Below are 16,408 nucleotides of genomic sequence, written 5' to 3' on the forward strand. Positions count from 1 at the left end.
CCTAGCAAGAGCAATAAGGCAAGTCAAAGAAACAAAAGGGACATGTGTAGTTAGGAAAGAAGTCAAATTATGGTGATTTGGAGATGACATGATCCTCTGGAAAAAGACCCAAACACATCCACCAAAACACTCTTAGAATTAATAATCTAAGAATAATAAATTCAGTAATGTAGCAGCATACAGAACCAGCACACAAAAAGTAATAATATTCCTGTATATGAATACAAATATTCCTCATTTAAGACCTACCTATTTAACAACTGTTCAGACTTACGGCCTGCCACTCCAGAATTAAAACCTGTCTTTTTCCTTTTCTACAGTTTGGTACACCTTGTTTACAGAACTTCCATGTTTTGCTTTGTACAGTACACCTTGTTTACACTGTACTGTAGTTTTTGCTGACTGTACTGTCCAGTACTATAGTTTTACGTTGTTATTCATTACAGTACTGCATGGTAAAGAGTTGTGCAAATAAAAGCAAAGTCATCAAGTTGGGAGTTACCTTTGCCCATTTCTTTGTTCTGAATATTGTAATGTATATACTACGTACAATTCCTCATTTAACAACCAATTCATTAACAACCTAGTCACTGTGTGAACTCAGTCCTTAAACAACGAATGTCTATAATGAACTCACTGAGAAAATTTGGAAAAAAATCTCTAATGCTAAAACACTTTGAAAATTAAATTCTTTTTAAAATAATGACTTTATGCAAAATTCAAGAAACATGCCATATAAAAACCAGAGGCCTCAGTGAACACAGAGCTCCTAATCTGTTTAGTATACAATACTTACGACTACTTCCAAGTTCTTCAAATAGGAACTTTACTTTTTCCCACTCTGTAGAATTTTTGTTATTGGGAACATCCAATGGGACAAAAGCACTAAAATGGAAAAAAATAATTTTGCTTAATGGTTTTACAAAAGAATTCTGAATGAAAAAAAATGATCTGAAACTAAATTTTTTGTTAAAATTTTAAAGCAAAAATCAACTTTCCCTTAAAAGAATAATCTGTATCATGCAGAAAGGTGTGAGATGTTTCTTATCTATATAATCACTTCATCATAAATTTAAGTTTTATTACTGCAGTTAGTAAAATCGGTTTCCTTGCTAACTCCATATATTTCATTTCTTACATTTCATTTGTCAATTACACCTTTGTAGGTTGGTAAAAATAAAACAAAAAATAAAGTAAGTAAAATACTCTGAGAAAGGACTACAGGATTGACATAGTCAAAAAAGTCCATGACACAAGGAAAGGTTAAGAACTTCTGTGCCAAGTAAAAGAATATAAGTATATGCAACCAATTTAATAGATTTATAAGCATTAAAAAGAACAGAGGGTAAATACATTACAATAAATGGTAAATTTCACAGTGTGAACTTATGGGTGTTTTTTTTTTTTTTTTTTACTATTTTCCTATATTGTTCAAGATTTACCCAATAGAAATAATGAAAACAGTATCTAGTTGACAATTGAGACTGTTGAAATAAGACAGAGCTAGCTTCTTAAGATTTGCTCTAACAGCTCAGGTTGGGGAAAACACAAAAGAGAGTAAGTGTGGCTACTTTACTATCTAATCCAGATCAATAAACAAAAAGATAATCAGGACAGTAAGGTAAAGGGCTGAGTATCTTTTAAATTGTGCATGTGGAGAAGCAAACTAGAAGGAAACAAGTAACTTTAAGACTTACTAGCCCAATTATAATTATAAGCAAAGCAGTTAAGATCCAACCACTTTTGTAAAAAAGAAACACTCAGTGGGTTCAACAATATATTAAGGTATCTGTTCTGATAAGGTTTTCAAGTAAAACAATGTAATTATCCTAAAAATTTGATTTTAAATTTAAAAACCATTACGGCTTGTGTAAAGGCAAGCAGAAACACCAAATGATACCCAGGATTTGAAGGCAGACTTAATTATATGAATGGGCATAGATCGGGATCATTCCTAAAATATCAGACCCTGATCTCTAGTGGTCTAGCCCTTAAATGAGATAAGCAAGCAGGAAATACAGAAGCAGAATGGCTTGTCAATTGGGGATTGGCCTATACAATGTGTATCACAGTGAGGACCAGCTGTTTCTAAGACACAGGATCAAGAGGAACTGGAGCGGGAACTATGACCGAAGCAAATGAAGTACACTGGCTGGGGGGCATTTTCTAGTACATTTTCCCCCCTCTTTTAGTTTCCCCAGCAAATCTTTGCTAGGTATATTACATGTCATCTTCTGAGACAAGTCCCAACTAGAAGCAGTAACATTAGGTTTGTCAGTGATCCCAGGATGAACCCTAGCCAAGGTCCCCAAGATTTTCTTATTACAGTTTTCCCCTAAGTTGCTTTTAGGAAGAGATATAATTTAGGCCTGTCTGTTCTGTGACATTACTCTGGCAAGGTAGTGAGGGGGTTAATCTGATCTAGGAGAGTGTCCAGTGTGCCTTGGATGCTCATCAAATCTTGGTCAAGTGTTTGATTGTTCTATTCTGTTGGGGCAACTGTCCGTAGAGTTTAAGGCAAAAATCACAGTTAGCAGGAGGGCAGGGAAGCAAGGACCGGGGTTAGCAGCACAAAAATCAAGGGGAATAGGTATGGAGGGATCCTGTGAACAGTGTCCTCTAGCTTCAGCTGTGTGTGGACTGGTCAGCATCCAGAGTTAACAGAGCAGGGCTCTGTGTGCATAGTCTCTTCACAGTGAGCCCTGGAGGAGCTGTCCAAGTAAACTCTTCACCAATCTCCTGGATGGGCTCTTTTAACTCTAAAATGGTAGATGTTAGCTGGTATCTTGGTTACATTTCTCTCATTGCTGGGACAAAATACCCAACGCCCAAAATTAAGGAAGGAAAGGCTTATATAGCTCACAGTTTGTGGAGGTTTTAGCCCATACTTGGCTGGCTCTAAGGCAGACTGGCACATGGCAGAGGGCAACAGTTCATGGCGGCAGAAAACAACAAAAGCAGCAAGAGCACAAGGGATGAACAGCAGAGAGCAGGATCTTTCCCTCCCTATACTGCGTGCAGACTACCTGCCCCAGGGAGGGTGTAGCACTCATACCCATAACATTGGACCATGGATCAATCAAAAACTCTAGAAATCCACCCCATAACTGCATGAGGCTTTGGGGGGATATCCAGACACAAACCATAACAGCTGGATTTCTGAAACTTTAAGACCTGTTGATATATTCTGTGCAGGGGTGTCTTCAAGTACAGCTGCTCAGCTAGCTAAACTGGTTACAAGTTGTTCCTGTAGGGAACTGTTTTGAACTTCATGGCTTGTATGCTGTATGTAATTTTTACTTAATCTTTAATAGTTGTATTAGTTTTTGAATCATCTCTGCTACAAATACAGATTATTGCTGCCAATAATCAAGGGTAGGCTATATGTAGGGATGATTTCTCACAGCATGACCGTATAAACTTATGTTGTGTTGGCCAGCCTGGGTAGGTGCAGATGAGCACTAATATATGCCCAGTGGAGGTCAGGGTTGGTGTCACAGACACTGAAGCCTGAGCTGGCTGTAGGGGTACACGTGCCAGCACTGCAGCTTGAGGTTGCAGAACAAATGGTGGGGGCAGGACTGGCTCTGATCTTCTAGGAATGTCAAGTAAAGTTTTTCTGGCTGAGGTTGATGTTTCAGTGAATCAGATTCCCAGTGGGGGGCAGGTTAGGAGCATAGGTTTGATGTTGTTGGTGGCAGGTAGCAGTAGCAGGAGAGCTTTGGCCAAAATAACTTTGTCCAAGGTGACCACAGCGTATCTAGCCTGTTGGATTTCATTTCTAACAGAGCCTCTTCCACTCATAAACAAGGTGTACTCAGCATCTGTCAGGGGGGTCCATTTTTAGGCCCAGTACACCATGTAATACCTGGACAGTTAGGTCTCGGCTCAAGGTGAGCTTGTCAGTTTTCTCGGTTGTAAGGACAGTGGCTATTACAGCATGAAGCCCAAGTGGGGAGGCAGCCCTGGATCTAAGTATTTGCACAGGTAGGCCACTGGGCACTCCCAGAGGCTGACAGTCTGAGTAAGCATCATTGTTTTTGTGAACTCAAGGAGGCAGATTCCATAGAAGCCAGCAGCTCCAAGAAATTTTTGGAGTTTCTTTCTTATAATCAGTTTCTGGCAGATATTATAACAGAGCTTTTGTGCCTTTCAAGCAGGCAACTTGGTTATCATTAATCAGCTGCGAAACTAGTGAAACAAGTTTGTGAACCTCTGGGAGGCTGAGTTCAGGTTAGTTGACTTTTGAGTTTACAGTTGGGGTCTTTTCATTTAAAGATGAAGAGGGGCTGACAGGAGCCAATCGAAGGCAGAATAAGGCATTCTTTAGGTCCAGGCAGTATACCAGCAGGCTGTGGCTGGCAGAAGACTGAGGCAATATATATGTAGGGCAACCATGGCAGCAATGTCAGCTTGAGATCCTGAACTAGCTTTACAGGTAGGAGAGGTGTGCTTTAGCAGTTTGACAGTCTATAGTGTTTACTTGGGGGACCATGATGAAGCTGAAGAGACAGAGAAACAGGTTGTATCAGAGAGAAGGTGTTGGTGTCTTGGTCAAATCTGTTGTCCAAACCTCCCTGAAAATAGTGGGACAGTTCTTAACATATTATGGCAATTGAGTCCAAGGGAGCTGGCCTTTTGTCTCAGGATTTTCCCAGCTGAAGGAGCTTATAGGAGCAGCTCACAGAGGAAGGCATCTTTTACATCTAAAGCAGTCCAAAAAGTGTGTATGAGTCAGAAACCAGAGTGCAAGGTGATGGCTGCATTGATGATGGCATGGAGATACTGTCCAAGGTGATTATTAACGGTCTATCAGGCTAATGTGTGGCTGGATGCCTGCTTGTGCTTCCTGTGACATCTGACAGCAGCAGGGGTCAAGGTGAGGTGGCAGGGTTAATGGTCAGGCCCAGAGGTGAGTCTTTAGTTCATACCTCTGGGAGGAGAGTTTTCAGAATTTCAGGATTGCATTTATCTGTCTCAGGCTGATGCGGGCATCATCTTCCTCTTGGGGAACAGTCAAAGTTGAAAGTGGAGAGTTAAATGGGAGAAAGGCTGACTGGCTTGGTGCAAAGGAGATGATCACTTTCAACTTGAATAGGAGGTCTCTTCCAAGAAGTGGTACAGGGACTGGCTTATACAGAAATTGGTGAGATGTCCTCCCAGGCTGCAAGTTTCTGCCTAGCAGAAGGGGTGAGAGGCAAGAGTCCCAGCTGCCCCAGTGATGGTAACGTTTAGTCAGAGGGAACTTTTGAAGGCAGAGAGTTCTGGTTCTAGGAAAGTCACAGGTTTGTCCTTAACTTTTGCAATGACCACAGGTTCTTGGGGGCTCAATTTGATAGACCTAGAGCTGTCCTATCCACCCAGGTCTGACAAGGCAAGAAGTTCAGGTTGAGGGGGCCTGGACAGTCAGGCTTTTTTGCAGATGGAGGTGGCATTTGTTTTTTGTCCATAGCCCTTATAACTCAAGCCAGTGGGTTTGATTGTGTATTGGACAAGATTTTCTTATGGACATCAGATGTTTTTCTTTTATCAAGTTTCTGGGTAAGTAGTTGATGGGCTTTATCCCTCCCTTTTTGAAGTCTTTGAGAAGCACTTGACTAGTTTGTTTCTGGGGAAGGTGACCTTTGGAAAGGTCATGGAAACTGTTCATTGGGGCTGACAGTCCAATTTTTCCTTGGTCAGAATGTGGAACTCAGAAGGAATTGCTGATAGCTAGTCAGGTGAGGATTAGATGATGCCATCTGACCAGGGTAGGCATACAAGGATAGACACGGAACAGAAGTTTTGGAGGGTGGGCCTCTGTGGCTGAGTGCAGGCAATGGCTAGCTGGAACCAGTTCAATTGGCTGGAAGTAGATGAGTCGGGAATGGGGTGTGAAGCTATAGGTGCTGGCAGCAACTGTGGCGGCCAACAAGGATGCCAAGGTGGAATTCTCAGGAAGAATGGGCCTCTGTTTCCTTTTTTTTCTTTGAGATGCAGGCAGTGGTTTGGTTTCATTCCTAACTCTGTAAAAGCCCCTTTTCCTGCAGTCAGGGACTGTGGGTTTTGATTAATTAATTCCCATCCTTGACATCCTACATGTGTGTTGTGTAACCCTGAATGATGACGCAACAGACAAGGGTGGGTGCCCCTCAGAGAGACCATTCAGATGCCTGCCTGGCTGCACCCCGCATGAGGACTTTGGCACAACTTAGCTAACAAGGGTGTGAGGCCTCCATTATGCCGTATGTCAATCACCATGGAACCGCAGGTGAGGCCCAATTAGCCTGTGCAACCACAGCTTCCCAGTCTTGATGCACAGACTGAGCAGCCTATTGCTTCTGCTGTCCAGCCCACTCACTCACACATTCATTCAACAGGCACTCAGCAGTTAAACATTCCAACCCCTTTCCTCTGAGGGCAGTCCTCACTAATGAGTTGATCAGACTCCCCTTCTGCTCAAACTTAGCAGGACTGACACACTGGCTAACTGCAGTGCCCCCAGGAGTCTCACCAGAATCAGGCAGGCAAGCAGGCAGACAAACAAATTGTGTCATCCTCCCTTTGGGGTCGGATGTGAGTGCTCAGGCAAGGAGGCAGGAGTCCTCCTCCAGACCTCCAAGGGCACTGGAGAAATCCTGAGTGTGTGCCTTCCTTTGGGGCCTGGAGAGGCCCTTGTTCCATCCACAAGGGCCACAACTGGTGACCAAAGAGGTCAGCAAAGTTGGTCTTCCCGGCCAATACACCAGATGCAATGGCAAGCAGAAACACCAAAAGGACACCCAGGATTTGGAGGCAGATTTATTTACATCGATGGACACTGATCAGGATCACTCCCAGAATATCAGCCCTGTGGTCTAGGGCTTACATGAGATAAGCAAGTAGGAAATACAGAGGCAGAATGGCTTGTCAAGTAGGCATTGGTTCTTATAATATGCATCTTGCAACCAGTGATGCATCACAGTGACCAGCTGTTTCTGAGAGACAGAAGCAACTGGAACAGGAACTATCACCTTGGGCAACTGAAGTATACTGACTGGGGGGCATTTTCTGCTATACTTGATACTACTGATAATATTTATAAAACAATGAATTGGAAGACTATGTCAGCAGGTTATCTAAATTTCTTATTTAAATTTGATTTCAGTTTACTACAATCTTCTTAGTCTTGGAGACTTAATTCTCAGTGCTTTTAGAAATTTGACTAATCAAATGCATAGAGTTACCAAGTTATAATAAAATCAAACAAACAAAAGCAGTGATATACAAAATTTTAAAAATTAAATAATGTTGGACATTTACACATATTTTTTTCTGGAGATCCCAGAAAGTACATTTTGAGCTTTTTAGCTATGAATAACTAATCTGCGAGTATGGCAAAAGTAAAAATTCTATGTTGTACAGAATATCACCTAAAGTGCTATTAAAACAGAAGTATCAAAAATATCTAGAAGTAGTATTCATACTCAGAAAGTTCAGCATCAATATGTCAGTTTTAGGTGATTAAAGGTATTCTACATCGGTAGAAGAAAATTAACTAACCATTGCTGGTGATTATACTTTCATGTTCAAATTCCTAAGCAGTGATTTTAAGTAATTCAAATATTAAAGAAGGAGTAACACCAGATGAAATCACGGATGACTAAAAAAATTCTTTTAAATTTAAATGTCCCTTATTATTATCAAAATGACTTCAGGGAAATACTTTTGAAGAAATCCATCAGAGAGTTAACACCCGAAAACTTACTATTTTAGGTAGAAACTAGAGCACAAATCCAATGCAGGTTCCATAACTACTTATCCACTATACTTTATAACATAAGAACGACTTCAAACTATTTTCACATAAAGAGAAATATCCATAAGCATAACCCAAAATATCTGCAACCAAATAAACCCATAATTCTGAACAATAACATTCAAAACATATAAGCACCAACCTAGTCAATGTTCCTATCAATGAACACATGCTGGCCTTAACTCTAGAGGACTCTCAAGAACCAGGCTTTACATTTTAAATGGGACAAGAGTGAGAGAAAGGCACTGCGGAGGCAGTGGGCAGATGACTTGGGGAGAAGCACTGTATCCTTCAGCCAACAAGAGAATAAATAACCACTGTTCACTGGCCATCTGTCAGCCTGGAAGCTGACGATTTATAAAGAAAAAGAAATACCTTGTAACAAGCAATAAAAAGGCAACTACAGTCAAATGAAGATATACAAATACATCAGTTTAGAAGAAGAAAGGAGCAGTTAGTAAGGTTATCAGGCATTTACTAAATGATGATGACACTGAAATAATCAAGAGTTACAGTAGGAAGGGATTTATGCAGCAAAAACATACATGTACTTCCTTAATCTCAATCCCCCCCAAAAATGAATACAGAGCATCTCAGTTTCCAAAGACACAGCACTAGATCAAATTAAGAACTGCATACCAGTAAGATTATAATTTTCCTTCAAGCCTTTGAAAATAATAAAACTGAAAAATTTCTTAGTAAAAGTATATTACACCAATCTCACTGACTGAATTATCTTAATACACATTATCTCCTCAGAAAGAGACAAAGAAAGGCTAATGAATTCCAGGAGATATGACACTGATGTGATGAATTCAGTAGAACTGAAATAGGTTATCCCCCCCAACACACTCGATCACCAACTCAAGTCATATTTATCTTCTAAACCGCCTGTTTCTTCCTCTCTGCTCTCTTCATAACTATTCTAGTTCTGACCCTCATCTTTCACCTGAATTATTACAGCAGCTACGTAGCTGATCCTACTACCTATCAGCTAACATATCACTTCTCCAACTCAGCCCCCAAATTACCCTTCAATGCATCCTTCACAGTGCCGTAACTTTTAAAGCAGTCATATGCACTTACTTTGCTGTATTCCCATGTAAAAATAGGTACATATCCTTATTGTCTTCTGACTGCTCTGTAGAATAAAACTCAAAATTTCCTCAACATTGCATGTAACACTCAGAGCCGACCCACCTAGCTAATGTCTGATTTTGTCGCTGACTCAGGTGACCACTTGTAACATCACGTCACTTTTTGAAGATTTTTTGAGAAGGGAAGGTTTAAATTTCTATCATACTTATTATGCCATTTTTGAAACATTCCATGCTAACCTTGGCCTCTCTGCTACTATATTTTATGGGCTGAATTGTGTCTCCTAACTCCTCAAAATAATACATTTTAGCCTTACCCCTCAATGTGATGGTACTTGGGCGAGGCATCTTAAGGAAGATAAGGCTATGGCCATAAGGGTGGGACCCTCAACCCCTCCCTTTATCAGCAGAGGAAGTGACACTAGTGAGCTGTCTAGACAGGAGCACAGAGGAATGTTCATGTGAGCACAGCGTGCCAGGTGGCCATCAATCACCAACGAAGAGACCAAAGTTTCCAGCATCTTGATCAGACTTCTTAGCTCCAGAACTGTGAGAAAATAAGTTGTTTAAACCACCTGCTCTGTGGTACTTTGTTATGTAAGCCCAAGGTAATACACTGTATATCTATTCATCTTTATTCTTTGTCAACTTGGTGGACCAATTTCCACTCCTTCAATCTCAAGTATTACTTTCTCTAGGGTCTTTTAATTTTGCAAGGCAGAATAAGAACTTACTCCTCCACCATCAACACCTGGTGTAGATCTCCTTTGGAGCAGTGAAGACTATACTCATAACTTCTTTATTTACATGTCTCCCTATGTGAACTTCGAGAACACAACCTATGACCTTCCATATTTGTTCCCAAGACTTAGCAGAGTACCCAATATACAGGCGCTCCAAAAACATATGAGATATATGACTGTTAAATCCATACCATTATCTTTGCCTTAAAATTAACTATAATTTTATGAAGGAAAAAAAAAATACATCACTGAAGCTGGGTACAGTGAAGCACACTCATAATCCCAGCTACGCAATAGACTGAGGCATTAGAATGACAAGTTCTAGGCTAATATGGACAATATAGTGAGACCCCATATTAAAAAAATACCTCACATCAAAGAAACTAAGGTATGTACCTCCAAAAACAGTCAAGCTATTTAGTCAATCTTTAATATATATCCGCCTCATTCAAATATTTATGTATAATGAATAACCAAAACACTAGCACTTTTTAATAATTATTCTTTTATTCTTGACTGCTGCTAAGACCTATAGTGTTTCTAATGGTTCTCAGTCATACTCTAAATCGGGGACTGGCAAATTACTATGTTTATGTAAGGTTTTCTTTTAACACTTTTTGTTTACATATTGTCTTCTATGACTACTTTAGAGCTACAAGAGACAGCTGAATCACACAGACCAAAGAGACTACAAACCCAAAATATTTATCTTGCCCTTTAAGAGAAGTTTGCCAATCACTGTTCTAGATAATTCAGGATTACAAAGCACCTCCAAATTATCAAAGCAAATTAACATGAGTTTTCTTTAGAAGTCAACAAATATTTTTTAAATGTATTCAGTAGCTAAAATAAATAGTAAAAACAGTTTTTAAAAAAATCCTCCCAACAAGTATTCTTTTACATGACACTTTAAGGCAGCCAACAGGAATCGGAAACATGACTAGACTATAAAACACTTGCATTCTATTTCCTGAAGCTATAAAGAATAACTGACCAATTTCATTCCTATCACAAATTGTAATTCATAAATGCAATGTTGTATATATTAGGTTATTTATTCAAATCTATAACACCAAATTATAAACAGAAATTATTAAAGATTAGCACGTAGTATATTTTCTACTATAAGAAAGAATCTAGACCTATTTTTAACAGACAAATACAGTACCTTCTATTAATAAGGACAAATTTCAGATGTAATATATAAAGTTTTACTGATATTAGTATAAAAATGAAGATCTAAGGAAAGAACCACTGACAAAGATTTGTCAACTGTCAAAGATTTGTCAACTCTAAAAAGATACAAAGACACAGGTTTGTTTGGGTTTTTTTTAATCAAAGTACTTTTTATAATAGTGACAAAACTGCAAACATCATAATGTCCATGTAGTCACTACTAGACTATTCAAATAAAATGCCAAAATCTAAGAAGGGGCTACAATACAGATAAACTGACAGCTGCACATTTACCATCCTGAGGAGATGTCCATGATATTGTAACAAGCAGATTACCAAGAACTGGATAATATGCAAACACACTTGTATAAAACTGATGCATGAGGGTGCATTCAATGGGAGGAGGAGTACGCTGAAATCCTTTAAGCACACAAACATGCCTATATGGGACAATTTACACCAAAATGTTAGTTGTGGCTGTGTGATAATATAGAAGCAATTTGCTTTTTTATCGCCCACTTTGTTTTTCTTTCCTGAATGAATCTTTTGTTATTATTTAAATAACTGTTTCTATTGTCAGAGTGAAAAAAATCAAGACTTACCCAACTAAAAGAAGAAGGGCACAGATCACAGCAAATCCCAAAGTGTACTTCAGTGCAGTTTTAATTTGCTAGATGTCAAGGGACAAAAGTGTATCAGTAGAAGCCCTCACGTGAAAATTCTTACAAAAGTGTAACAGTATTTTTATATCCGATATACACTTTTAATGAAGAGTATAAAGCTTCACTTGTTAGGGAAAAAAACCTTAAAATTTAAAGAGAAATAATCAGCATACCATATTTAAGAATCTTTACAAAATACTCAAGCTTTTAAAGTTTTTTCAATGGTTAACTTCTTATGATAAGTAATACTCTGGAGATGTAATTTTTTACTTAATGGTCATCTTCAATAAGATTATTAGAATATTTAATGAAATATTCTCTCACAAAAGTAGCGATCAGAAGCTACAATGCCAAGTCATCAAAATGGGTTATGATAATAAACCTTTAATATCCACATGTATGTATATATATATATATATAAAATACACATAAATAAACACATCTATATACATAATACTTATATACATGTAGATATACCCACATACTTCAATATATATTTTAAATATATCCTAACATATCATGCCAGGCACCTTCCGAAGAACTTTACATATGTTAATTTATTTAATCCTCATAACAACCCTAAGATACAGGCTTTCATCCTTACTTTAGAGATAAGGACATCAAGGCCCAGAGAGGTTAAATAATTTGCCCTAAATCACATAGGTCACAAATAATTAAACAAACTTAAAACCAGAAACTGGGAATTTAAAGACTATACTTTGGTGCCCATAATGTAATCCAGAGGGAAAACAAGCAAGAAAATACACTCAAAGCTACCCATTTTGACCATGGATTAGAAGTTAGTATTCTCAAAGAAAAAGTTAAATCAGAAATAGCATTGGTCCTCTCAGACTAATCAAGTCTCCAGAAAAATCACCTTTTAAAATTTAAATTCATGCTTCATATGAAAAGGTCTTATCCTCAAAAGGGATAGGCCATCTGCAGGTGGGGCAGGGGGTGAAACTAGAGGGAAAGTAACGAGGGTCCCCACTGCAGGATGGAGGCAGTAACTCATCTCCTCCCCGAGATTTTATTAAATATACAACCAGCCACTTTACCTTATATACTTTCCAGATATAAAGTTACACAGTACCTGAAAATAATAATTCTAACTACTGATAAATAAGATGTAAATGTTCTGAAGGCTTTAAGCATGTCTAATCACAATGCTATTTTCTGAATGAATACATTTTTTGTATTTACTTAATGAACAAGGTATAAATTTTTGTAAATCAGTACAAAGATATTTATTCCTATTATGCTGCTTTTTCCACCTTAAAAAATGTTTTACTTTGACAAAGATCTTTCACCCACTGCTTCTTTGTCCTGTTCATTACTGTATATTAGTAAATTTCCTGATTCTAAACCATCTATGCAACCTAGAGATAGGATGAACTTGATTATAAAATATCAATATGTTTTAAGGTATCCCACAATTACATTCATTTATATTTAATAAAAAAATGTATACCAATGCTTAAATGATACTGGCATGCAGTTCTGTATACTCTTGTATGCTATACATATCAGGTTTTTCTATCAGTGTTATCACAGATTAGTACAAAGTACAATATGTGCAAGTGTTCCTCTTCTATGCACTAGAAAAGGGGTCACAAATCACACTGTATGTTCCCCATCCGGCACAGCTCCTGTGTCACTGCATCACAAATGCTCATTTAAGTGTTGTCTTTGGATACTTTGACACTATAAAGACACGGCTGAGTAGTGGTAACTCAGACCACTGACTACCAGCCTTCTACAGAAAAAGTGCAGATCCCTGTTCTAGAAATCCTTTGTTTAAACCAACAGTCCCAAGCCATATGTGGCTACCAAACACCCGAAACATGGCTCGTTCTAATTTTTTTTTTTTTTTTGGTTTTTCTCCGGTACCGGGAACCGAACTCACGACCTTGCGCTTGCCAGGCAGGCGCTTTTGCCGTTGAGCTAAATCCCCAGCCCCTCGTTCTAATTCTTAAGGGTAAAAGACAATCTAAATTTCGAAGATCTAGTGTGAAAAAATTTAATACTTTAGTATGTTTTGACTAAAATTTAAATGACAGTACTTAAACATGATATTAAATACACATTTAGATTCAAATGAATTTTAACAGTTTAGTATGGTCACTAGAAAATTTCGAATTTTACATGTGAATAAGATTTTATTTCTATTAGACAACACTGACCTAACATAAACTCAAATGGAATCGTATTCTTTGAAAAAGAAAGAAATAATTCTTAACTAAAATGGGACCTCTAAGATAGAGACAACTCACTGTGCATTTGCTAGTATCATCATCATCCTTTTCTTCATAGTAGAAGTAGACAAAAGGGATCCAGAAGAACACACAGAACAATATAACAGAATACAAAGCTGTGGAAATAAAGTATACACTGAGTTCTACTGAACACATACGTTTATCAGTTATCTGCCTGCAATTATGCATGTGTGTATGTTTATATATATATATACTTGGCAAATGCACTCCCCATCCACTTTCCTACATTCCTGTGTTTGTCATATTCAGACTTTTCTCTTTCCTATCCCAAGAAATCAGTAACACTATTAGAATAACACACTAACTATGGGAAATTTGTAACAAACATGAAGATAGTAATTGTGCCAATAATAACTGTGGCACATACAAACTTAAGAATCACCTCACTTAAATTACCTTTTTTATTCATTCCAACTTAAAAAGGAGGACAGATGACCCAACACTGGCCAGTCACTCTGACAAGTTAAAGAGCCAGGTATAAATGATACGCTCCTTTGGATATAAATAATTCTCACTGCTAAGTTCAAAATATGCAGTATTCTAAAACTGATATTACACAGAGCAAAATGAGGGCTTTAAAAAGCAGGAACATTCAGTTCAAGATTAACTCACAGGATTTACTATTTTTCTGCCTTAAAATAATCATATAGCTCTGCGTCACAGGCACCTGCCTCGCAAGCGTGAGGTTGTGAGTTCGATTCCCAGTACCAAAAAAAAAATCACTGTATGAAATATGAAACAGTCTAAAGTGATTTTTTTTTCAAAAGATAGGGCTAGGGTTCAGGATTTGAGATGTCTATAGACAGTCAAGATACTTAATTCAATAAGAGCTTAAAAAGTCTGAATAGCCAGAGACATAGTATCTTTAACAGTAAAAACAGATGAACAACTTCTCGGCCTAAGTCCCCCCTCCCCCCCGCCAGGAACCTGTTTTTAAAAATCTAGGTTTTAACATTTATTTACATATACAAGTTTATGAAACATAATAGTACCAGTATAAATACATTAACCAATTACAAGATGAGAGTCATTGTATTTCTTTGTAAAAGAAAGAACACATTTGTTGCTGGATATGGTGGCATGTGCCTACAATCCCAGCATTTCAAAGGTGGAAGCAGGAGGACTGCAAGTTCAAGCCCAGCCTGGGCAACTCAGCAAATCAGTGAGACTTATGTAAGAAAAAAGCTAAGGCTGTAGCTCAGTGTGAAGGCCCGGGGCTTAATCTTCAGTACCACAGTCAAAAAAGAAACAAAACAACAACAAAAGGATGGTTTTAAAAAAAGCGTTTGCAAGGATATGAAGAAACTAAAAAAACCCTATGGGCTCACTGTTAGTGGGAATTTAAAATAGTACAGCCTCTGTGGAAAACAGCATGGTGGTTCCTCAAAATATTAAAAACAACTATCATACGATCCAGCAATTCCATTTCTGAGCATGTACGCAAAAGAACTGAAAAAAGGTTTCATGTTCATAGCCGCATTACCCACAATAGCTAAATGTAGAAGTAACCCAAATGTCTACTGATAGATAAATGGAGGAGCAAAATGTAGCATGATACATAAAATTAAATAGAATTCAGCCTTAAAAAGTGAGGGAATTCTGACATGTGCTACAGCACGAACTTGGAGACCATCCTGCTAAGTGAACCAAGCCAGCTACAATAAGACAAATACTGTCTGATTATACTTGTATGAGATACTTAGTTCAAAATCACTGAGACAGAAAGTAGAAGAGTGGTTGTCTTAGTTACTTTTCTTGCTGCTAACACAAAATACCCGACATCCACAGTTAAAGGAGAAAAGGTTTATTTGGCCGGCAGTTTGTAGAGTTTCAGATCATAGTTGGGTGACTCCAGGGCAGGTGGCGTGACAGAGGCGCATTGCGGAGGAGAAAGTTCATGGCAGCCAGTAGACAGCAAAAGCAAGCAAGCAAGTGACAAACTACAAGTAACCAGCAGCAAGCCTCCTTCTGTCCATTATACTATATCCAATATTACCCCTAAGGATTGAAAACTCATACCCTTAATCCCAGCACTCTGAATCCTGGCATTACACCATGAATCAGTCACATACTCTAGATCCGCATGACTGTATGCAGCTTTGGGGGTACGTCTAGACACAAGCCATAGCAGTGGTTGTCAGAAGCTGAGGCAAAGAAAGGAATGGGGATTTACAGTTTAATGGACACAGAGTTTCAGTTTGACAAGATAAAAAGAGCTGGTCAAGGATCAGCACTGTACGCAAGTCCTCCTGAAGACAGCCAAAAGCTGAGAAAGCACTACCAGATTGGCTGCATTAACTCTTCCCCAACAGGAATGTTCATACATCCATACTTCTTACATTGACCAAAAACTAGAAGTGATCCCAATGTCTATCACAAGTGAATAAGCAAACAGAATGATATATTCATACAAAAGATTAGCACGGTACAATAAAAGAGATGAGGCACAGATGAGCTGACTTGTTTTGCGGTGTCCTTCATAAAAAATTCCTTCTTTTCACCCATAAATATAAAAAATTATAAAGATTGAATTTAAGTAATGTTTTTATATGGTTTGGATCATATCTAATACAATGTTGGGCTTATGGATCAGTAAATGGAAAAATAAATTACTACTATTACTACCATGCTTCTTTTAAAGTCCTCCCTCAAACTCATAGCTATTTTCAAAGGAAAA

The 16,408-nt window shown here is 38.2% G+C and overlaps 1 protein-coding gene across 1 annotated transcript in view; it reads right to left on the bottom strand.

Annotated features, from left to right (window-relative positions):
* The window catches only part of Lmbrd1 (LMBR1 domain containing 1), a 104,567-nt gene that overhangs the window by 55,788 nt on the left and 32,371 nt on the right, over positions 1–16,408 (bottom strand). Inside the window, exons 4-6 of the mRNA XM_005404466.1 lie at positions 13,729–13,826; positions 11,396–11,463; positions 797–885 (exon numbers count right to left, since the gene is read on the bottom strand). Coding sequence (XP_005404523.1) covers positions 797–885; positions 11,396–11,463; positions 13,729–13,826 — 255 coding nt within the window. The remainder of the gene's footprint in view (positions 1–796; positions 886–11,395; positions 11,464–13,728; positions 13,827–16,408) is intronic.

The sequence above is a fragment of the Chinchilla lanigera genome, unplaced genomic scaffold (assembly GCF_000276665.1).
Source record: "Chinchilla lanigera isolate Chin_1 unplaced genomic scaffold, ChiLan1.0 scaffold00087, whole genome shotgun sequence".
NCBI lineage: Eukaryota > Metazoa > Chordata > Mammalia > Rodentia > Chinchillidae > Chinchilla > Chinchilla lanigera.